Genomic DNA, 25,190 nt, shown 5'->3' on the forward strand with positions numbered 1-25,190 from the left:
ATTTTATATGTAAGTGATAAACACACTTCTCTTTATTGTTATTAAGTTTTCGCCAATGTCTTTCAGTTACAGAGCACTTATTTAATTCCACTATTGGCCATGGTTTGGGCTCTGCAAACTCCCTTCCCCTTCACCTCAAAGGGAGCTCCTTTGTATGTGGCCACACACTCAGCATTGGTGTGCAGGTCAGGCTGGATCTGCTCCCAGATCTTCTTCTTAGGGTTTAGCTCCTTGTCAGGCTCTCCTGTTCAGAGAAAAAACAGAACGTTACAGGACTAACACCCAGGCTCGCTCACATGATCTAGAAACAGGCTTCTTGTGAGTTCTGATAGTGCTTGATCTTTAGCCTGAATCAGCATCCTTACATTTAACCTTATTCTCACACCAGCAGTGTATACTCGTGACTATCATTTCCTTAGGAACACTAAATATTTTTGTAGACAATACAATATTAATAATTTGTTTCAAGTTATCCTCATTCTTATTACTGCTGTGCTGGGGAATTTTTCTCACTCCTAAGCAAGTACACTAGCATCTAAGCTCCATCTCCAGCCCCAAATTACTCAGGGAAGTTGTAAGATCTTCATCGTGTAAATAAAGTCTGGGAACATAGGAGCCCATTTAGATAGGTTGAACGTCTACCCCTGGCAGGTTGTAAGACATGCATGACACACACCCTGCATGACAGAATAAAACCAGTAAGAATGCAAGAGCAGCATTTTCCAAACACTAGGAACATATGTTGTTGCCTGAAATATATACAGCAATCTTGATTCTAATATTACCCATAGAGAAGAAGATAAACTGCCCAGTCACACCAGCAGCAGGCAGAGGAGGATATGCCATCAGTGCCCATTTCTATGGCACAGCTAGCACCTGGCCGCCTGATATGCCATGCTGCTGCTCACAAAGAAAACAAATGGCCCTCAAATAAGTGGTTATTACTCCTAATCCCTCTATTTGCGATAACTGATAATGTGTACTTTATAATCAACAGAAGACAAATTAGAAGTGAAGTATCTGTGGTCTCAGTTTAAAGATAACCAACAGACCAAATAGTTCTTCTATCTACTGACAGGGAAACAGAACTATCCCATTACTGCACGTAATTTACTCGCTGTACACACACACACACACACACACACACACACACACACACACACACACAAGTGGAGGAATTTTTTGGCTCTGGCACCTTTTGGTGACTAAAAACTAAGAAGAAAAAGCAAAACCATGCTTGTGTATATAATACATACCAGAATAGCTCAATAAATGATATACGTCTAGTAGAACATGCTATGAAAGCATAACTGAAAAGCAGATTCGAGTCAAAGAAAGGGATCTTCCTCGTTTCAGACCATCTGACAGTAGAGACTAATAGAAGAGGGGAGCCATCAACAAAATGCAATCCCGCTTCCCTGTAGATCTGCAAGGCTAGAACTCTCTTGTTTCTAAGTCATTCTAAAAGGTTAATCTTGTAACAAGTGGGTATTTCAGAATCCTGGACACTAGAACAAAGAAACTGGTTAGCAAGGCGTATGCACTGAATTTCACACCCCTCCACCAAGACCATATCAAACTGATAATGTGTTCAGAAAGCAGAGACCCAGATTCACACCAGCTTTAAGGTGAAGCCACAAAAGCTGATGTAGAAATTACAGTAGACCACCTAGGAGGTCCAGCTAAGATGAAGTGCCATAGGTGGTTATATCAACGAACTTATCTTCAGAATAGATCAAATATTACATTAGAAGACCCTATATACAGTGTTCATAGTTGAAGTCAACAGCAACTTGAGAGCATCAAAGGACAGGCTGACCACTAATGAGGGCTAATGCAGCTAGTGATTTTCAGTTAAAGAGCTGCTCATCCACCATCCCCAAACTGGAGAACTACAAAAGAACTACACTGAATCTTTTCCACCTATAAAAGGGATGCCTACGATAGCAAACCTGCTTACAGTTAAGGCTTACAGGATACATTAGGCCCACTGTTGTGACTACATACAGCTCAGTAAAGCAATTTCTTCCAAAATATCATTTCTGGGCACCAAAAGGGCTGTAGTGGAGATAATATGATTTCTTTATACCTAACTTAGCTCCAATTTTGTAGCCCATGGGTCAGGGAGTTACTTTTGAGTTTCAAGTTTTATCATTTAAGAAATACATGCTACAGGGTCATAGGTGTCCCAAGCAGTGACTGCCCGATGAGTGTGGGCAAAGCTGAGAAACATGTGAATTCACTATTCTAGATGCCCCTAAGAACCCTTGTGCACTGAAGCAAGCAACACAAACAGGTTTAGAAAAAGGCACCTCCAACCCTATAGGTGACTCTGAGGTCAGAAAGCATCAGTAGAGGAGGCTGCCGCTGTGGGTAGAGCCTGAAGCCAAGGCCAAACTGAGCCAGTTTCATGTGGAACAGCCGGGCCAAGGTGCTGCTTGTGTACACACCTCTCAAGATAAGCAACGGAATGAGAAATGACTAGCATGTGGCCAACTTCACCACATAGTTTTAAAAGACTGTCACAGCCAGTTCAACCTTTGCTAACCACTATCCTCACTAACCAGAAGCCACCAGCAGCAAGGCATCCTGCACCAGCACAGTGATGTCATGATAACGGCTCAGCAGTTGTCAGAAGGTTCTTAGCACTGTGTTTTTTTAGGTCAGGTGTGCTGCATTCCTTCTTACACATGATGCTATAGTATAAACATAACTTTCTTTTAAAAGACAGGGACTCACTATACAGCCTTGGCTGGCATGAAACTTACTGTGCAGACAGAGATGAGCTGTCTCTATCTCCCAGCTTTAATCTGTTGGGATCAAAGTCTTTGCCAACAACACCTGGCCCCTAAACATCACTTTTATGCACACAGGAGACTAAAAAGGCTCATGTGACCTACTTCATGGAAACAATACTCACTCTATGGGTATGCTCTAGTACCAAATCTGAGTATCTTGGTACATTTGTCCTTTGAAAATTTACCTTTTATATATGAACACTGGACCTTAACAGTTGAAAAAGTCTTGATTTTGGTGTTAATTTTTAGCTTTACCAAAAATGTCTCTCAATAACGTAGTATTCAATGGGGTGTTTAGACTAGTTGGAAATGAGAAGAACAATAGATTTTGAGCCATATTACTGGCTCATCAGGTGAAACACCCGGCAATCTAGGCTTGAACCTCAGGACCCGTAGGCAGAAAGAGAGAACTGACTACTAATAGTTCTATCATGTCCACATCACACCACTGGTATACATATGCACATGTACTTGCACAAACACATGCACACAAACCAGCACGCACACAGTAAAATGTAAAAAAATGGAAACATATTTCAAATATCTTTTAAAAATAAACTGTCTTACAGAAGTCTATTCTTGTTTTGTTACGTCATCACCGGACAGTATTTTCTTAACCTTCTTTTCCTTTTTCATCAGTCATAGCTACCAAAAAATTAGATGTTGACAATACAAGTTCTTAAACTAAAAACTGCAAATCCTTTGAGCTTGCTAAACATATGTCAAAGATCAGCACAAAGACCAGCACATGGTCATGCCTGCTGTAGGAGGGCTAATTCGGACATTATGTTAGGCTACACTGTAAGAGAAACTGCTGTGGAAAGGGGCTAGATTAGGACATGGAGCACTGGAGATGGCACCTGCTGCTCTGACAGAGGATCCAAGTTCAATTTCCATTAAGGTGGCTTAAACTGCCTGTAACTCCAGGTCCTGGGGATGCCATTGTGGCCAATGCCATGCACATGATACACACGTATATATACAGTCACATACACACATACAAAATAAGTAAATTTTTTTTAAAAGATAGGGACATATATTCTTTTGTGAGAAATGAAAGCAAAGAGGTCTACTAGGTGTCGGTCACATAACTGATGAAATGACAAGGCTTTGTAAAGGAAAGGCAAAGGTCTAAAGATCAAGGTCTGAGGCTCTCAGTGAGAACTCACAGCAGATCAGCCACCAAAGAGGATGTAACGGTGCCACCAGCAGAGAATGGTGCCTGGATCCAAGTGAGTTAAAGAGAAGGAAAACCAGCCATGATATTCCACCAAGTAATGGGGATCTCCTTAACCATAGCAGAGAATTAGTAGAGAAGGAAACCTGCATCAAATGGATTTTAGAAGAGAAATTGAACATAGTTAAGTTTGACTTAAAAAAAAAAAGAAGTCAAATGCTCAATCTACACTTTCTGATTATTAATTTTTATTATTGCTAAGGCTCATTATAAATGGATTTAAGCATGACCTTGGAGTTTAAACGTCTAAATGTAAATTTCTATTTATTATTAGACCATGAATAGTGCAATGTCAGAAAAACAAAGACTCAAACCAATCTAAAACCTATCATGACCCTTGTCTTCTGGCTACAGAATTGCCTTAAAATTATTTCCACTTCGAGCTTTAGGACCAGTCAGTATATTTAAATACCAAAATTTATAGCTGCCCTCAATTTTATTTTTAAAAATGTTAGGTGACTTTTAGTTCTTCCTATACTATACATATTATGCAGCATCTTCTAAAGTCTACGTGAGTTTCTAGCTGTGTAATAGGAAAGAATAGTTAAGGAGGAAACTTTTTAAAAGGCAAAATAACATTTCAAAGTTTTGAGTCCCCAATGTGATGTTTACAGCATGTCTTCACACACTGAACATGTCAAGTGCTGGGTGGAGTTTCAAAGGATACCTTCTGCTTTACAACGTAAAAAACCCACAAAGATATAAACCAACCGCTAGACATGGCATCTATGATGGTGTGTATATGCTTGGCCCAAGGAGTGGCACTGCTGGGAAGTATGGCCTTGTTGAAGTAGGTGTGTCACTGTGGGTGTGGGCTTTAATACCCTAGTCCTAGCTGCCTGGAAGACAGTATTGTGCTAGTAGCCTACAGATAAAGATGTACAACTCTCAGCTCCTCCTACACCATGCCTGTCTGGATGCTGCCAAGCTTCTGCCTTGATGATAATGGACTGCATCTCTGAACCTGTAAGCCAGCCCCAATTAAATGTTGTCCTTATAAGGGTTGCCTTGGTCATTGTGTCCTTTCACAGCAGTAAAACCCTAAGTAGGACAGCATCTTAAGGAAAACTCCAAACAAGACAAAACACTCCAAGACCAGCTGCCGCATGTGGTTTAAATTGCTGTTCCTTATGAGATTTGCTGCTTCCGAAGCAGTAGTTGGTATGGAAGCATATATAAGATGTGTACTCAGACCAAATCTGAGCAGTTATTTGTGTTCAGTGTGGTTAGGCATACTCTAAGTGATAAAGCTATTTAAGTAATCTCATATATTAAAGTTTAGGTTTCTCTTTATAAATATTAACTTTTCCAAGACATTACATGCCTCATGAACAAGAAGAGAATTAGGATGAAATGCCAGACTGAAGATCATGAAGCATGAGAAGACAGCCAAGTCAATGCACAGAATTCAAGAACATGGAAAAAGCAAGACATCCGTGCTGGGCTGTTAGCCTAGACGCCAGGCCAGTGAGAAAATTAAGGAAGACTGCCTCTCCCACCCAGTAACAAGCACACAATACAAATGGATTCAAAATCTAGAGGTATTCACCTGTTAGCTCGAGATAAGGAAATGACAGGTTATCATGATAATAAAGAAGCTGCAAGAATTCATAAGCCAGCCACTGGACCCAGTTTTCAACTGTGTAAAAAGGATGGCTAAGGTAGATTTCCTCTGCTTTTAAATATTTGATTTATGATACCAAGAAATAAAATAAAATAAAAATACATAAATAAATAGATAGATAGATAGATAGATAGATAGATAGACAGATAGATAGATAAACGCAGTCTGCCTTTCAAGCCCTGGGATTACATTTTACACCACACTCCACCCAGTTTAATTCTTAGGTGTTCAAATAACAAATGAGGCTAATGCTAATACAAAAAGGTCAACTGGGTTTATTTATCTTTTTCTCAACAGATTGTAAATGTTAAAAGAAAAAAAATTATTGAATTCCTAAATGATTTAATGTTAGATAAATATATATTGTGACTATGTTCGAGACACATCCATGCATGGGAGTGCAGGAAGCCCTGAGTAGAGGTCCCGGGTGAGTATGTGCTGCTGACATGGGCGTAGCCATCTCAAGGACCCCAAAGCCATAGTCCCATGGAGTGCCAAAGCCTTCCCCAGAAGCTCCGAGGGAAGGCAAAACCTTCTGGGGCTGAGGATGTGGGTGTTTCCCAAGGATAGATACTGACAGTGTGTGCAGAAAGTGTCCCCAGCAGCTTTTTCCTCCAGGATGTCTGTGGCCATGGCGTGAAGGCTGCTCCCTTACATACAGATGGCTCCTACTGAGATAAGATTAGCTAGCCTGACTCCTGTTCTTATAAACATCTTCTACATCTGGCAGGCATTCTTTATTCTGCTTCAAAGATCTATTTTTTTAAGCTAGACATGGTGCCTCATGCCTGGAATTCCAACACTTGGGAGGAGAAAGCAGGAGGATGGCCTGGCTCATAGATGAGATATTATCTCCAAATGTAATAAAACAAGACAAGAAACCCTCCTTATTTCTCCTGTATTGCGATACTTCAGCTGTCTCAGGATTATTTATACTCAAAAGAGCAAACTGTAGAAATGAAATGTTACTTTCCATCGCTGGCCTCTGTGTTATCATCTACAGCTTAAATAATTTTACAGCACATCAATTAGATTCACATCTCTGTCACAGTGTTCTGTAGGTGCAAATATGAGTGTTTTACATAAGACAGAACCTCTGTAGCACTTCAAGTAACATGTGGCGTTATGCTCACTGTGGGATACACACACAGGACTGGTTTTAACCTCTAAGCTTTATAAACACTACTTTAAAAGCTGATTCCAAACCATTTAAATAATTAGTACTTACCAGGAAAAGCATCAAAAGTAATTCTGTCCCCAGGAACGGACCCGTTGGGAGGGGCCAGAATCTCCACTTTCTCTGGTGAACTGGCACACATCACCATGGCTTGAGACAGAACTCCCCGCATCTTTGCAGGCTTCAGATTACAGAGTAAAACCACCATACGATTTTGCATCTGTGTAGAACAAAAGTAATGACTAAAGATATGCAGAGATTTAGAATAATCTTGTCTATAATACTCCAGGCACACTTGCTCTCTACTTATCAAATAAGACTGCCTTTCTGGCTATACCTGTCTCTGTGTATCTAAAATACTTTTTGTTAAGAAGTCATGTATAAAAATGAAGACTAATATTTTACATAAACATAAAAAGAAAATCTTTCAGATTGACAAGGCATGAGCACAACAGTAGAAATCTTTTCCTCAAACGTATATGGGTATTTTGGGTTTTTCAAATGCATATGGACGTTTGCCTACAAGCACATCTGCACACCACCTGTGAGCCTGGTGTCTGCGGAGGCCAAACTGGAGTTAGAGATATAGAGACTCATCTGTTCTCTGGGTGTCTCCAGGAGGGTACTGGGAACTGAACCAGAGACCTCTGGGAAGAGCAGCCAGCGTGTTTATTAAAGAATATATAACTGAGTGAACCAGCTTGATGTAAAGTTTCAACTACAACCAAATGGAAATGTATAAAGTTAACCCTTTATTTCATAAAAAGCTATGCAAGACATATTAAATTTAGGAGCTGTCACAAACTACAATGACAGTAAGGATGCAGGTTACTTAGGTTAGTGCTAGAACTAAAGCGAAGTGAGCCCGTTCGCATGAACTCTCTTGCCCGATACACCTGCTCATTTCTAATACTAAGCAAGAGTTCTCTCCTGTTCTTTCTGCAGTTCTGGAGCCTGACCCAGACTCTGCTGGCGCTCTCCCTCCCAGTGAGGTCCCAGTCCATTGTTTAATTCAAGCATTGTATACATCACTATTAACATTTGGGGGTACTTCTACAATTTGTTAAAAAGTTAAAAAGAAATTCCTTATGCTCCAGAGTTGAAATGTCTTAGCATTTCTCCCAACTAACAAATAAATTATGCCAATTTTCTCCAGGCTTAATCAAAATAACACAAGATTACAGTTTCAGGGAAAAAATAAGATGTATCCTGGATAAAAGATGGCTCTCTAAACAAATTAGGTGCAAATGTATTTCTAGGTTCTACAATTAAAACATGGCTTGAATACTCTTCATAAATAATGCATCCCTTCAAGGACTTGAAAATATCACATCATAACAATTTATAAAAACCAAATCAATATAAGAACAGTATGTGAAATAAAATAATGCAGTTTTTCCAGGATCTGATGGTAGCTGCTCATTTCCTTTAGGAAAACCTAACAGACAAATGGCACGTTTATAGGCCGTGTTCCTGCCTTACAGAATGCTTTCTAGTCCTGTCTTGAATTCACGGTTCAGGCAGATGTTTATGTAAACAGTCTTGCTCAATGGCTGTGGAAATCTCTAAGTTCTGAAAGAAGAAACCCTTACGTGCAGCTTTTCCATGAGTCAGTTCAAGAGTAGCTGCTGCTTCTTTCTGGGACTCTTTTAAGAATCTAACTTTTAAGATACAGAAATGGCTCGGATGTCAAAGGAGAGTCTAAACCTGGCTGTTGTGCTGCATGCTTTTAATCCCAGCAATTGAAAGGCAGAGGCAAGAAGTCTCATGAATTCAACACCAGACTGGTCTACAGAGTGAGTTGCAGGACATGCACAGGTACACAGAGAAACCCTGGCATGAAAACAAAACCAAAATACAAAGACTAACTCTATAAAGACTATAATGGAAAGCTCGGTGCAGGGCCACACACTTTCACTCCCAGCACGCAGGAGGCAGAGGCGGGAAGATCTTTTTGAGGGTAAGGTCAGCCAAAATGACATAAAGAAACCCTGCCTGAAAAACAGAACAAAAAGTAGATGTGGGGAGTGCACATACCTGTGTCAAATTAATCACTTTTTAAGAATGGAGAAATCTTCATTGATCTATCAGGTACCCACCCTCCAAGAAAGCCACAAGAACAATCCTACCAAAGCATAAGGCTTATAACTTCTTTGGTCAAACCCCACCAATGGCCCTCACCTTGCTCACACCTGAGCTCTTTACAGTGATCTCTAAGACCCTGTCACCTAGCACCTCCATCTTTTCTCCCACAACTCCCCACTCTTCACCGTGTTCTTCTCCCTGGCACCAGGCTGCCCCAGACGCCTGCTGACACAGGACATGTGACTTGATTGTTTCACTTCGAACACCTTACTCAAATGTCACTTTCTCCATGAAGTACTTTTACCTGACTGCTTTGTACAAAGTGGCAATATCATAATCAACCTAATTCAGCGTACAGTCTTTGCTAATTTCCTCCTGGCATTTATCTCTATTTAATATAATCAATTCACTTATAAGTTGATATTTTGATACCTTCATAAAAAAGCAAATTCCGCTGGGCAGTGGTGGCGCACACCTTTAATCACAGCACTTGGGAGGCAGAGGCAGGTGGATTTCTGAGTTCGAGGCCAGCCTGGTCTACAGAGTGAGTTCCAGGACAGCCAGGGCTACACAGAGAAACCCTGTATCAAAAAACAAACAAACAAACAAACAAAAGCAAATTTCACTTTAAAAGCAGATTTCTTATGAATAGTTTTTTTTTCTCCTTTTCCCCCCTTTCAAAGAAAGCTATCTTTCCCCCTACTGACCTACTTTAATCTGCCCCCCAGCCCCCATCTTCTGCAACAGTGCTTGGCTCACACCAGGTAGCCAATATATACTTGTATCTAGAAATATGAATGAGTGGAGGTATCCTAGGTCGAAGAGTGAATATAAACAAAGAGGTAGAGCCAGCCATCTTGATGCTGAGTCTGCAGCCTTTGCAAGGGCCCTGCAGCGTCAGGAGGAGCACACACCACCAGCTTACTATGGGTTATGACATTCAGAAAGAGCAAACTGAACACTGCCCTGATTCTTACCGCTGCTATTACAGATGTAAAGTGAATCTTTAACTTTTCAAGAGCGTTGTATTCAAAAGTGAAGGACTAGAAATAAGAACCAGATTGTCAAGATGAGGGCGTTAGAGCTGAGGAGCACCGGGGCAGAACCGCCAGCGAGGCCGCACTGCTCTGAAGGGCGGCATCGCATCAGAGCATGAATCTGGTCTTAACATGGTTGTCCTGCAAGGGCAGGTCTCAGAACAAACTGTAATTCCTTTACATATTCTAAATGCCCAGCTCTGTGTTTACAGAATAATAACATCCGAATACAGAGTAATAGAAATTGTAGCTATGCTTTCTCAAAAACACATGCTGAGTGCCAAAATTACAAGAGCAGAGGAAATGTTGGAATTTTAAAATATGACTTCCTCCTCACAATTAAATTTCTTTCATGGAATAGTCAAAACTCAGTCTTTTCTGGCTCAGATAATTAGGCACTAAAATTTTAAAAAAGGAGTGTGTGAAGCTGAAAGTGAAGATTACATCCTTGAACTGCCTCGTGTTAAGGCAGTGAGAAAATGAGTAGTACACAACATCCCAGATCACATCACCAAAAGCATAAAAGAAATGATGCTCTAGGCAGAAATGGAGTCTCTCTTGCTTTACTAGGACATAACACAAGAAACTATTCACTATCAGCCTAACCGTGCAACGCTACAAGCACTGTAATGTTAGCTCCCAGCCAGAGCTGACAGCCCTGCACCTCACCTGCACCTAGGCTGAAGCTGTAGACTGAGTATCTGCTACACAGAATAAACACACACTAAGGCCTGTTGTCAGTTCTGCTCTGAGAAAGCAGTGGGGCTGGAGAGATGGCTCAGCCGTTAAAGGGTAGGCTCCCAACCAAAAATATAAGAGAGAGCAGTGAAGAGTGGAAAAGAACCACAATTCCTAAATAATTAAAATTACAATACTTCTATTTTCATGGGAAATTTCACATAACTAAACACTATGAAAGATAACCTAACATTCTGGCATCACCCTTCTATATGCACGTAGAAATAAACAAGAGACTATCTTTTAAAAGGTGGAAGGCAAGGGCTCTCCAAGATCGTTCTGTGACCACCACACTCACATATGTTAACACGTGAACAGAGACAAAACTTCTGTCCTACTGGGTTCTTTTTTTCTTTTTCTTTTTTTTTTTTTTTTTGGTTTTTCGAGAGGCAGGGTTTCTCTGTATAGCCCTGGCTGTCCTGGAACTCACTCTGTAGACCAGGCTGTCCTGGAACTCAGAAATCTGCCTGCCTCTGCCTCCTGAGTGCTGGGATTAAAGGCGTGCGCAACCACGCCTGCCTGGTTCATTTATATTACAGGCCTTTAAACTCTGTGGTAGTTTTATATACCTTTTTCTGAAACTCATCTTAAATCTTTATTTTTTTATTTATTTGTTACTTTTTATGAGTCCAACCCGGGTCCTCTCCATAGCAGTAAGTGCCCCTCCCCCTGGGCCATCACTCGCGCTCCCTAACTAATCCTGAAATTCACGTGACATTGGCACCAGCACATGCGCAGATCCCGTTAAGTGGCACATGTAGGCAGCGTCTCTAGCGGGACAGCACCTGTTCTAGAGGAACATGATTCACCAGCCCGCTGACGACCGTGCGCGGGGCTGCTTCTCCCACATCTACTTCCTCCACATACAGTGAATCTGCATCAGGGTGCTTCTTGGCAGTAACAATACAACCAATTCGAAGATCCAGACGCGATGCGTCGATAGGCTTGGAGTCAGTACTTGCTGCTGCCGACTGCTGCTTCTCCTTTTTCTCTCCTAGGGATTAAGAATATGCAAGCATTACACATAAAATAAACAAACAAACAAAAAAAAAAACAACACTAGAAGCCTCTGCTACCAGTGCTAAAGAGTTCAGGAATAATAATTAAAAAAAAAGAAAACACTCGAGTCCTAAAACCTATTTCTCTAAAAGAACTGAATAAAAAAAAAAAAAAAAAAGTAGCTTATTGTTTTGATCATTCTATTTTCTTATTATCATCACTATTAATCTCTTATGATGTCAAATTCCTAAGCTAACCTGTGGGTAAAGGGCACTACTGAATAGTGACTATGTGTTAACATCAGTACACAAGGAAATACAGAGGCACTACAACTACTCCCGCGTGGTGGAGGAGAGGGGGCCTGTGAGAGGATGCAACCATTATGTAGGGTAGTTTCTGGAGGAACAGAGCTGCTTAAATATGGACAGCATTTAATCTCACGCTCTCCATCATAGATTAGCAAAGATTTCTACAACAAACAGATGAATATTAGAAAGTAACAAAATCATCTTGTCTTTGTGCCATAAATTATATAATTCACAATATTTATATGCATATTTTTATTTTAATACTCAATAGCCATATTTAGATTTTGGCTACCCTGCTGAATGTATATATAGCGTATAACCACCCTCACAGAATGTTTCACTGGACAAGAACACAATCCAGTTAAGTTTTGTGTTCTTGTCCTCTAGGAGTGCTAGGTTGACAGAGATAGAATAGAGATCAGACAAAATTTACAGGATCAAACCATGGGATTATTTTATATTTCGAAAGCCTCATGATATTTATTTGCAAAAGGACTAACAAGAACTGGGTGCTAAAATAACTTATATCTGTTCATAAAACCTGCAGACATTTTGCATTTTCCAAAAAATTATAAATGAGCCAGGCAGTGGTGGCGCACACCTTTAATACCAGCACTTGGGAGGTAGAGGCAGGCGGATTTCTGAGTTCGAGGCCAGCCTGGTCTACAGAGTGAGTTCCAGGACTGTCAAGGGTACACAGAGAAACCCTGTCTTGAAAAACCAAAATAATAAAAAAAAATTGTAAATGACTGTAAGTATAAATAGGAGGCATATTTAAAAAGGAATTATAAAGACAGATTTAAAAGAAAAATCTATTGAATGAAGTTAGATGCTTACTTGAAAAACTACTTCAATAGCAGCTAATGGTAAAACAAAGAACCTTAAGAACGTGAACAAATATGGCCCCTCACAAGTCAACAGCACACTTGAACCCTAGACATAGTTGGTGACAAGAATTTCAGAACTCGTTGGTTACCTAGCTATGAAGACTGAAGGGAAGGGACATATAGGGCCGACTGCAGTGTTTCGGTGGCTGCCTGAGCAGACAGTGAGGCCTTTTGCCGTGCTGTTTTTGTCCAGTTCCTTAACATTGCACGCCTCAGTGCAGACGCTCTGTTTTGACAGGATGTCACTGTCCTATTTCCTAAATAACTATAAGCCAGCCAGTGCCAGCTAACCTGTGACTTCTTTGGAATGGAGCTCCAGATACACAGCCAGGTCTACTCACACGTCTCACCTTTTGCTTTTATTTATGCTGATCTCTCTGCGTAAGATAACTCACTTCACCCTCTCAATGGCGTCAACATTCACATATCCGTCAGGATTCAACCCTAATGAAAGTGTTAACTTCATCTCGGCTTTCAAATATTTGAACTTTCTTTCTGATACTGTTATTCATCACAAAAATACTAGCATTACCAGATAAAACAGTCAAAAGTCAAACACGATCTTGATGAAATGTACCTTTCTTTTCAGTCTTCTCTTTCACCTTCTTTTCTTCTCCCGCTTTGATCTGCTCTTTTGTAGCAGGAGAGGCGGTGGTTGCTACTGATGGAGACTGCACCACACTTTCAGAAGCAGTACAGTTCGTCTGCAGTGGAGTACTCAATCGAACACGCACTTGCTCCACTGAGTCACAGAAAATGAACAGTGTCACCCATGTTAAACTAAAAGTGGAACAGTATGTTTGTACATGACATATGTGAACCCTTCTAAAGAGAAACATTTAAATATATGTCTATCAAGTACCCATTCTCTGATGCTACACATATCTATCAAAAACTTCAGCCTTTTAAACAAGTACTAAGGTCACAAGATTTGATTTCCACTCACTCATTAGTAAGCAACTACAGTAAGAATAAAGTGGAAAACAAAGTTCACCTCACATGGACCGCCGGCCTCCACACACATGGGAAACCATGAGCCACACATGCAGATATACACACACCCAGCCCTCCCAACTCCAGCACAAACAAGAGAGAGAGGAAGCTTTCTTAAACAAGTCAATAAAATTTTAACTTTATTTATGATTTGTAGTTCACCTGGTAATTATTTGGGTGGCTTGGGTAACAAAAGTCCTTTGATTTTTTTTTTAAACAAGTAATTTGCACCTCTAAGTTTCATTGTCTTAGAATATAAAATAAAGATAGCTGAAGACAATTTTTTTCTTATACTTTTTGAGGATGAGAATGACAGAAAAACATAAATAATAAGATTGTAAAGCGAGCACCCTGAACCTCATACTCACCTCCGTTATGAATTTCTGCCAGAATCAGCTCTTGCTTTAGCTCTTCTATTTCTTTTTTCAGTTTAGCATTTTCAACTCGAAGTTTCTTTTCTTCTCTCATTGTTGCCTGCAAAACTATAATCAAGACAATTCAGTTAGAAAGTGTTTTTCAAATGTCCTGTTGGGATATTATCTGAAAAAAGCATAGAAAGTACCGCTACAGCTGAAGTAGTGACAGAAACGAATATTTGGCCAGTTGCTTGATAACAATTTACTATTTGTTAATAGTATTAACAATCTATTGGTAGTCATTGGGACATTGGGTATAGGACTCTCACAGAACCTAATCTCTGAAGATGTAAATAATATAGTGATTTAGAGATTCAAAACAAGGAAATCAATCTATATATTTAGTGAACATATTCTCACCACCATGTATATATTTGATCCATAATCAGTTAATTTGATAAAAATCTATAAAATAGAAAGTGGGACAGAAAGTTGCACGTGCGCCACACACACACACACACCATATATGCTTATGTAGAGCCCGAAGGTCCAAGGAGGTAGCTTCTGTAGTTATTCTCCTTACTTTTCAAATAGGGTTTTTCACTGGAGCTTGTGGATTCAACTAGACTGGCTGGCTCAACAGCCCCAGGATCCTTCTGTCGCTCCAGCAATCAAATAAGCTCCTGCACCTAGCTCTGTAATGTGGGTGCTCCTGACAGAACTCAAATCTTCATGCTTGAATGACACAAAATGTACCAACTGTGCCATCTCCCCAGCCCCCAAAAATATCATTTCTCTGTCCTCTATAAAAACCTAACAAACAATATAGCACACGGTGATGATTCTTTGCAGAGGAGGCAGTATCCTCTAGAAAGGATTATTCTGGGTAGTCACAATTAAGTTATTTCTGGAATTTATTAGGCAGGAGCCAAGGATTCCCGATATTCAGCAGGACTTTCTAGTATACAATTGTATATTTCTGAGTGTTAACCATATAAATAGTTAATTTCACTGGAACCTTAGCTACTACATATACAAATGCAATGCATTTTAAAGTGTTTTTATCACATCTGAAAACTTTAATACTCAGTGTCCACTGTGTTCTCCTGCATTCACAGCTCATTCAGCACCTTTGTCTTGTTCAGCGCCAGCATCAATCCCAAGGCCCCAAACACACCATATGAGGCTATCATCAAGTCATACCCTAGCCCACATTCCTATTCTTAGAGTAAATCTAAAATTTTGATTTTAGTACCAACAATGGCTATTGAGGAATAAATAAATCAATGAGATCAAGTTCCTAAGAAATATAGCAGGTGCTTTGTATACACTGTAGCAATTTCTCAAAAACCTCAAAGAATATGAAAATTATACATCTTAGCCTTTAAAACTTAAGAGTAATTATTACTTGATTTCATTATATTTCCCTAATTTATCTTATAAACCTCTGATAATATAAGAACTATTCTTAAATGATAGACTCTTCTTTTATCAGTCCTAAAACAATATTATTATTTTCTCTAATTATTATTTACTGCCCTGGTTAATGTTGTCAACTTTACACAAGTTAAGAGTCTTTTAAAAAGAATGAATTTCAATTGAGAAAAGCCTTACCACACTGGTCTGTACGGGATTTTCTTGACTAATGATTAATATGGAAGAGCCTAACGCTGTGGGTGATGGCTCCCCAGGGCAGGAGCTCCTAGTTGTATAAGAAAGCACCTAAGCTGTAAATGAGCTAAATACCTAATAAAAAATGGAAAGAAAAAAAAAAAAAAAAAAAAAAAGAAATTGGAACAAAATACATTTGTATAGCTCCTAAAAATGGGAGCAGAAGCTGTCTTTGAGTTTCTTTCCTGCATTTGGGACCACTTTCCTTACTGGGTTGCTTTGTCTATGTTTAGTAAATAGCATAATAATAAAAAAAAAAAAAAAAGAGAAAGCACCTAAGCAAGCCAGCAACCAGCGCTCCTCCATGGCCTATGCTTTAGTTCCCGTCTCCAAGTTCCTGCTTTGATTTCCCATAACATAGACTATGCTATAAATTGAAATAAACCCATTCCTCTTCAAGTTGTTTTTGGTATTTTATCGTATCAAAACGCAAATACAACATTCACTATAGATCAATTCTAAGTTATCATAATCCTAGAATATTTTTATACTCAAAATTAAGGGAATCTAAAAGCCATAATTAAAATAATCAAGTTATAATTTATACAGTAAACATTTTCCGGTCAGTATTTCCTTAGACCGTTTAAACATCCTTACTTGCTTTCTCCTTAAGAAGAGCAACCTGCTGCTTGAGATATTCGATGATCTGATCCGCCTCTGCACCCTTCTGCTCCAGCCTCTTCAGAACAGCATCATTCGTTGCCATCTTTCCCCAGAATCGGCAGAGAAACCTAAATATAAAGGAAAGTAATGACCTTACTATGGAAACGGAAAGAAAACGAGCTTTTTACAGGATGCTGAGAAAGCAACCTGAGGAAAAAACCCTTTCTCCTACAACTGAGCAATACCTTAAATGCTTTTCATTAGAGAACAGAGAAGCAAGCAGCGTCTGAGGAGATGGTTCAGTGGGTGAGTTGCTTGTCACATAACCTATGTATATGCCTTGTAGCATGACTGCCATCTTGAAAGGAGACAGGAGATACCCTTAGAAAGCAGGCCAGCACTACCTTACCTGATAGCAAGCACCCACATGCACACAACCACACATACACACACAAAAAGAAGATAAAGAAAAGCAAGTTGGGCAGAAATGTTAAAAGAACAAATTTCTGTATCTGTTTGGAAGAGAAAATCTACTTTGTTCTTAAGTGCAGAAAATAAATGCTATTTAACCAGATTTAAGGCTGGAAAACTTTAAAGCCTTAGTGGATTACAAGGAGAGGGAAGGGCAGGATGCTAGTTGGACTTTGAAATGTGTAACAGGTAATTGTTGATACTGAGGCAGCCCAGAGGCCAGCATGCACTTGATATGCTGATAAACGCCACAGATAGCCACATGTCTCTTCTGCCAGAGGTTGCAGAAATGACTCCTTTTGGCAACTCTTTCCAAGTTCCCGAGGAATGCTGGCTTTTATCTAAGTGCAGAAATCTTCTCCAGTCCAGTCTGAGCTCATTATGGACTACCTGAGATCTAACAATAACCTTTGTAATAATTTTTAGAATTTTTATAATAAATCTAAAGGAAAAGTATTGTTAAGGTACAGTAAAATGCATATAAGCAAACATCAGAGATTAACTCATTGCATTAAACTGGCTGCTGCAAAGATAAACACACTCAAAAACCAAAATTAAAAATTATTAACAATATGAAATATTCGTATTTTCCTGATTTACTACCAATTTATAACTAAAAATAAAACAAATAATGATAAATAAGACAAAAGTGTTGCAGAAATACCAATTTTCAAGGAGTAAAGGCACTCACTGCAAGACTTCAAGTGTTTAACAAATAACACAACTGCTTTGTTATTTGAAAAGGCTATTTAATACGAGCCTTACATTATAAATGTTTAAAAGCGTTTACATTTTTCACAAGAACAACCACCTTCAAAACATTCTCAACTTTACAATGCATGATGGGATAATGCAAATGCCCAAGCAAAGCACTACGTAACAAGTTGCTAACAGCATAGGATGTATAAACAGAAATCCAGTCTAGAAAAGCCACAGGAAGCTAAGCACATGCTCTCCACAAACTCTTACTTTAGCCATTAAAAATGCAGACACAAAAAGGTACCCATACAATCTTTATCTTCAAGAGGCTTAGAACACAGAGGGCTGCTTAGTGGCGTGATTTTGTTGTTGTTGCTCTCTACTTACTATTTTAATGATTTTCTGAACACTTAAGGGCATAAATAAAAATGTAACTTGCATACAGACCATCAGTTCAGAACTTTGTGTTTTTAACAGGGAGCTTAATGTATGTGAGTTGTCCTGGCCTTAGGACTACATGGAAGGCATTTGAAAAGCTTGCATCTTTACCTGCAAACAGAAACTGCCACATGACTGCAGAAACTAAAGACTTGGGATATTGAGCAAACTCCTGGAGGAAGTATAGTCGACAGAAGGAAAGGGTGTACAGTAGTTTGAAGTCCCCCTGAAGAAGCACGTGGTGTGTCACTGTGCAGGGAGTCCTGAGCTACCACAAGAATGCTTGCTCAAGGAGAGCAGGAGAGCTAGCCTGTAAGCACCCTTCCTCCTGCTCCAACTTCATTGCTACCTAAACGGAGAAATACAAAAACGGCTCCTCAGCCAAGTTGCTTTTGGTCAGCGTTTTAATCACAGCAGCAAATAGGAAGCGAACAGACACCTATGTTTTTCTTAATGTTTTCTTTAGAAAAGGTGGTTACAGTCAACAAACCTTAAGTGAAGAACACTTAACAGGCTGTGTGGGCTGTGTGAACAACTTCTTGCTTCACTGTCTGAATTTCTATTAGGATGCTCTCACCTGCTCTCCTGCCCCTCCATAGGGCCTTTTCTTCACATGTTGCCTGGACACTGTTGTTCAGAGCTTCATATCTATGTCTTCTTGCAATCACAAATCATCACCACGCAGTTTAGGGTCACCCTTGCCACCCAGGGTTAATAATAAAATGACATGCCAACTTGTCACTATTAATTTTCATTTGAGTGCCAGGTTCCTAAAAGTAATTTATGTCCATGATCTCTTACAATCCCTGAGTTTGTCTCATGTTGTGTTCACAGTAGAGAAAATAAGCACTCACTAAACTTTCAAACAAAAGAGGGAAACACAGAAGACTGGAAGGAAAATAAATATGGTTCTCTTTAGGGAGATGGTGCTACTTTAACAATACTGAAAACTTAAACTTTTGCCTGTTAATCTAGAGCTCATCTTACTATTTTATATTAGTCACTCCACAGTGGTTTTATTTTACTGTAGTACAAAGTGCAGGCTTACTTTGAAAATATTTAGTCTCCTTGGGACTGGAGAACCCAGGTTTAATTCCGAGCATCTATGTGGATACTCAACAACCACCTGTAGCCTCAGTTCCAGGCTGAACCCCTCTTCTAGCCTCTGCAGGCTCTAGGTATGCACGCAATGGTGCATACACACAAATGCAGGCACACACACATTAAGATAAAAATATCTTTTTAAAAAGTCTCCTTATTGAATTCAAAGCTTTTATTATTCTGATATGCACACTTCTCATACATGATAATAGGAATAACATATAATTCTTGTAAAATATTACTTGCTGCCTAAGTACATGAATCATTCATGAATATTTCAACTCATTATAACAGAAGACAACTGCAATTAATTTTCCCAGGTAGTAGAGGCAGTAAATGAGGATTGAAACTCAAGTCTATCTGATGCTCAAGCTAGTTCTTGTAATGAGCATGTTGTCATTTCTCCACACATAATTACCAAGCATTTTCCATTCTAATTACAGCCGGAACCTGAAGCACACAGCACCCATCAGCATTGACTGGGGCTGCATTGTCTGGATGGTCTGAGATGTTTATTTAGTTTTTATGGTAACTTGTTAAAAATACGAGATGAAAATAGATTTAATGCTTCATTGTATGTACAGTACCTGCTCAGAAAAGAACGAAGAGCAAGAAAAAAAGGGGCATGAAGGCAACACATCAAACATATTCTTGTACATTACTGATGCTTTCTCTACTACTAATAAAAAAAATTATGATAAAAACATTGGAAAGGCATGAAATTGTTAAATGAGATTTTTGACCCAATTTGTGATGTTTCATGAAACACACAGAGAGCAATGAATTACATGGTTAAGTACATACAATACCAAATGCATGAATTTAGAGTACACATCAAAGAGTAAGACATGACTTAAGATACGACTTTCTGAGATTCCTATCTTTCCTGTATTGCTTTGTTATTTCAGTAATCTCCTTAGTTGAAATTCCTACTTCATTCAAATTGCCTGTGATTTCGTTTAACTCCCAACCATTCTGGCACCAGGTTATGAAAGTTAGAAAACTTTTACTTTTTTTCAAAGTTACTGAAAACCAAATTTTCATGTGCAGTTTTCATTTTACTTTTTAGCACAAGAATTGTACAGAAATTTGGAAATGCCCCTCTATTCTCTGGATCCCTAATTCCACTACTTCAGAATCACAATTATGTATAAAAAAAAAAAGTACTTTTCTTAAATATAATACTTCTCAACACTCAGCTTCATCAAATCTATGATGCCATCAAGTAAAAAACTACTCCATACAACATATTACTATTTTAATTTCATTCATACATATAGCATATATAATTGAACTTCCTCTACACACTGTAGATTCATTTGCTCTAATGCTCTTGATCCATTAGACACATTTTGAATGCTATTCGTGGTTGTCAATTTGACTATATCTGCAATTAAAAAACCCAAGAGGCTAAGCACTCCTATAAAGGATCTTTTTTTTCTTAATTAAATCATTTGAGGTGGGAAGACCCACCTTTAATTTGGGCCATGCCTGTTGGCAGCCCATATAAACACAGAGAAGATGGCAGCTCACTCTCTTGGCCTGCTTGCGCTAACTCTCACTGGCAAATCCATCCCTTGCCTGGCAGTAGAACCTACTCTTTGGAACTTTGGTGCATATTTAAGACCATCTGAAACGTCTAGTCTCATGAGCTCAACAACTCCGAGCTTCCTTCTTGGACATTCCTGTAGTGGACAGCCACACAGCTGGGTCACAACCTGTAAACCACTTTAATATTTATGTTCACTGAAAACCTTTTTAAATTTAGAATTAGATTGTTGCTTTATATTACTACATTGTTTTCTTGTATTTCTGAATACACAGTAACTTCATTTTGACTCTAAGTCACAATCACTAAAAGTATACATAAAATAAAAATTATACTTAATAAGCTAAATACCAACATGGCACACAACAGAATAACATTAACATTTATGAGGACATTCATAGCTGACACAATGAAAACTATGTTACCAGAAGGTAATCTAGAGTGGTCTGAAGATGTAGATAATTTAAAAATACATCCCAGTTTCAGATATATAAATGTGAGAATTAATAGCAATCATGTTTTTTTCTCTTCTTCCCTTCATTCCAGTCTTGCCTTCCAAACATTTCCCCAGTTGCTTCACAATCTAATTGCCAAGATATTCTACAGCAACATGGTACCTTTAGACCACTTTAAATTCCTGTTGCCATTTAACACATATGTCACAAGTCAGAAGGTAAGGACAAGTAAATACTTTGGTAAATGTGAGGACAATGTGCTCCATAAACACTCACTGACATTGATCCCACTGCTAAGTTTTTAAACCAAGCCTTGCTAAAACCCATAGAAGACCTGAGGCTGTTTCTGGTGAAAGCTCCTATTTATTCTAGATTCTTATCCCCTTACTGGAGAGCCCTTTTTTCTCTTTACTGATGAAGACACAGGAAGTTCTAGCCATATTAAATGATGACAATGGGGGGAGAAAGTAAAATTGATTACTATGAAGGGATAATCCATGCTTTTCTAATATTATGACTTAATTCAAAACCTTTTCTCCCAGTAGAAGACATACATAAAATGCAAAAGGCTTGGCTAGGCCTCCTGTTATCACAGTGAACAATCTTTTATCATTTCATTTTTAAAATAAGTTAACCAATCACTTCAACCACACCATCACGCCTACTTCCAATTCAAGAATGCAAATAAGAACAATAACTAATGGACATTTGACATTGACATTTACTCTCCACCATGTAAGATATCATTTTATACACCAGGAGAAAGTATATGTATTGTCTGGATTCATCCAATTATTATACGGCAAAACCATGATTTTAACTTATGTTTGTCATTCTGAAATTCACACAATTCACTCAAAATGTTTCCCAAAGCCTAAATGCTTTCATTATTTGGGAAACACACTCAAGACCTGACTGGACACTTAGGACCTTTATTGAAGACACTGTTATGTTCCCTTTGAGGTAAAACAAAAGCCTCCTAACTGATCTCCTTTCTCACTTCTGCCCCCAGTCTAAGAGGGCTATGGAGTAACCCTCTTAAAACGAAGCTGGGTAACATTACTTGGCCTTGGAAAACCTTCTATGGCTTTCACTCCCCCTGATTAGCCCACACTCTCTGTCTGCATCATGAATCCCCTCTCTCAGTTCTGAGCCCACAGGCATTGGTCAGACCCCTTCATACTTTGGTAAGTTTCTGTTGCATGGCCTTCGCAATGGCTTGGCCTTATGACTGACTGTACTTCTTGAAGGTTTTCTCTATTGTTAATTCTATTTGTGTCACCTCCTTCCTAGAAAGCCATCTTTTCCTTGAGAACCTTCTCTGGCAACCATGTCAAATAATCTACCTTTTTTTTTTTATGGCTTAATACCTTTTCTGTGCAGTACTTATAATCTAAAATATTTAAGTATAAAATGCCAACACTAAAAAGCGTTTAGTGCTTGTTGCAGGGAACCCAAGCTCAGGGCCCAGCACTTACACAGGAGCACACAATCACAGGTAACTCCAGGTCCCAGGGGTCTGATGCTTTCTAGCCTCCGCGTTTACCTCCACACAAGTTTTGCACAAAAACTCACTCGGGCATGAACACATACCCATAAGTAAAACATATCAATATTAAAATACAGAGTGTTCACCTTACTTTTAATGCTGTACTTCAACAATAAGCCCTAGCCGAGAGGCAACGACTGGGATTTTTGTCCGTTTCGTTGACAGTCATTTCTACTTAGTTTATGGATCTTTACCCAATAACTAAACTGTTGCCGGGAGTATAGTGGTAGCTGGTGTTTCTAATATCTGTTGAAATCAAGGAATCTCCTTCTTCAACCCGTCCTCACGTACAAACACTGGAAATCCTTTGCACTCTCACTTAAAAGGAAACAAGGTAATGCATTCACCCCCTGCCTCCAGTAGCATGCTCTCCCTCGGCCACGTATTCATTGCCCAAACTAAGTTGAATCAAAAGGGGGCACGTGGGTGGAGGTTTTGACCGCGCTTCCCACTACTACACAGAAGGTCAGGTTCTTTTTCCCGGGTGAGAAAGGGAAGAACTCTGGATCGGGACACTCACATGAAGCGGTGACCCAACCGCAGCTCTTGAGCAGCCTCAGCCGGGAGAAGGAAGGGCCAGCCTCCCGCAGTCCCCGGCAGCGAGAAAGGACCCAGGAGGCTGTCCCTGATAAATGCCTGAGCGTTTCACAGTTTCACCGCTCATCGGCCGTCCGCTGCCTGCGCCAGCTCTCTCCCTGTACCACACTGAGCTCCCATCTCCCATTTCCTTCCTCCCTCCCTCCGATCTTCCCTCACTTCTTTCTCACTCGCTACATTTGGCTGTCTGTCTGGGCAAGGGACAGGCGGCCGGAAGTTTTGGGGTCTTCCCCCGGGGTTGCGTCTCGGCGATGTGACGTCATGAGCAGTGGCCGACCCGAGGCGGCGGCGGGGGAGGGGGTGCTGGGCGCTGTCAGTGGAGCGAGGTGCGCGCTCACCCTCGGGTTCTGAGCCGGGGACCCGGGAGGCCCGCGCGGACGGAGGCGTGTCGCTCCGGCTGTCACCTTCCCTAGGCGGCCTCTTGTAGACGCGCCTGAAATGCAGGACACGGCCCACTAAGCACTGCCAGGCATAGCTTCCGCGCTTAGGAGCTCAACCCCCCAATCTCTGCGTCCCCAGATTCAGGCAGGTATTCTGGTGTCGCCGCTTGCCTGGCGTTAGTGGGTGGGACTTGTGGGACAATCAGGTACTGTGAGTGACCCGGCCATTCTGCAGGAACCCATAGAACCAATCTGTGGAGCTGCTTGCTGTTGTGTTTGTCTCCAAACTTCCTTCTCCCTGAAGCCCAAGTTCACCGAGTCTTAGAAATGCAAATACGATTTTACTCTGGATAAAATCCACGTCTCCCCACTACCCCTCTTTTTTCCCCCCTTTTCTCCTCCTCCTCCTCTTCTTCTTCTACATTTTCGACTCACGTGAGTCATCTCCAATCTCTTTAAGAGTTTACATTGTGTCTTGTTCATTATAGGTGCAGGCCATGTTTGTGGTTTTCAGTGTTCTGGCTACAGAAACGTCAGACTTAACGTAGAAGTTTCAAAGTATTCCCTGAGTAAATTTTCCAAGCCAACTACCTGCCTACATGGCTTTCTCTTGTAATCTCTGACTTCATCGTTTTCATTTTTCACTCTCTTCTAGTTACCAAGTGTGAGCACCTGTGTGTGTGTGTGTGTGTCAATTTTTTGTTCGTGAGCTTCATGCACACCAGAGAGATAGACTGATACTGAAATTTGTTTTCTTGCTTGTGGTTTATCTTTTTGAGTCATAAACACTTGTCTGATTTTTCAGTTGTATGTTATTTAATGTCTATAACGGAAAATCTAATATATCATTGTAAAAGTTAAATATTAAAATGCTGAGGTTATGTCTCACCTTTCCTATGACTTCAAGCCTGCTATGTAGATATAACTTTCTGTAATTTTGCATCTACTCATTGAATAAGAAGTTAAGATTCAAGTAGACTTAAGCTAGCTCACAGTATCGACAAGATTCAGAATAGTGGTCATAACTATTTTCACATGAACTTTTGAGTATGTGTTTTGACTCCTCTATTATGATGAGAATAGCACTGGCTCTCTCCATTTATCACCAAGAAAACAAATTCGCCTGTGTTACCAAGTTTTCAGGTCCATTAATTCTGAAAGCCTATGGGAGACTTTATTTGGCTCCCAATGAACAGAGGAGCCTTGTGCTCTACAGGCTTCTTGTAGAGCAAGTCTGAGGTGTGCATTGGATATGAAGTGGTTTGCATCAAAACTTTTCGTAAAAACAGGATGGGCATAACCGATCTGTGGTGGAACTAATGTGTATATCCTTTTTATTATAAAGAGCACACATTAATTTCAATTGTCAAACCAGATTGAGGCAGTCTAGGGTTTCTCTCCTGGTCAGTCATCAAATGCATATGGCTATTAGTACTTG

The 25,190-nt window shown here is 39.8% G+C and overlaps 2 protein-coding genes across 7 annotated transcripts in view; one reads left to right on the forward strand and one right to left on the reverse strand.

Moving 5' to 3' along the window:
• Positions 1-23,893, reverse strand: Aimp1 (aminoacyl tRNA synthetase complex-interacting multifunctional protein 1). 2 transcript variants are annotated; one of them, NM_001368626.1, is made up of 7 exons: positions 23,711-23,893; positions 16,508-16,641; positions 14,252-14,365; positions 13,468-13,632; positions 11,482-11,690; positions 6,888-7,056; positions 1-244 (listed from the first exon to the last, which is right to left on the reverse strand). In NM_001368626.1, the coding sequence occupies exons 2-7, from the start codon at positions 16,614-16,616 to the stop codon at positions 78-80; spliced, it is 933 nt and encodes a 310-aa protein (NP_001355555.1). In that variant the 5' UTR covers positions 16,617-16,641; positions 23,711-23,893; the 3' UTR covers positions 1-77. The 2 variants fall into 2 exon arrangements, with proteins under 2 accessions (NP_001355555.1, NP_031952.2); NM_007926.2 differs by lacking the exon at positions 23,711-23,893 and adding an exon at positions 23,296-23,382.
• Positions 23,616-25,190, forward strand: part of Tbck (TBC1 domain containing kinase) — a 157,576-nt gene continuing 156,001 nt past the window's right edge. For 4 of the 5 annotated variants that reach the window (XR_001783696.2, XR_003954329.1, XM_030252639.1 and 1 more), the window contains exon 1: positions 23,616-23,897. The gene's annotated coding sequence lies outside the window, so the exon portion shown is untranslated. The remainder of the gene's footprint in view (positions 23,898-25,190) is intronic. The other variant, NM_001163455.2, reaches the window with a different exon arrangement.

The sequence above is a fragment of the Mus musculus genome, chromosome 3, assembly GCF_000001635.26.
Source record: "Mus musculus strain C57BL/6J chromosome 3, GRCm38.p6 C57BL/6J".
NCBI lineage: Eukaryota > Metazoa > Chordata > Mammalia > Rodentia > Muridae > Mus > Mus musculus.

Bases quoted from the DNA above. Each gene is read 5' to 3' on its own strand.
- Aimp1 (NM_007926.2), bottom strand. The intron at 13,633-14,251 runs GTGAGTATGAGG...TCTGTGACTCAG, and splicing joins GGCAGAAATTCATAACGGAG to TGGAGCAAGTGCGTGTTCGA. The intron at 7,057-11,481 runs GTGCTGTCCCGC...TGTTCTACACAG, and splicing joins ATCATGTTCCTCTAGAACAG to ATGCAAAATCGTATGGTGGT.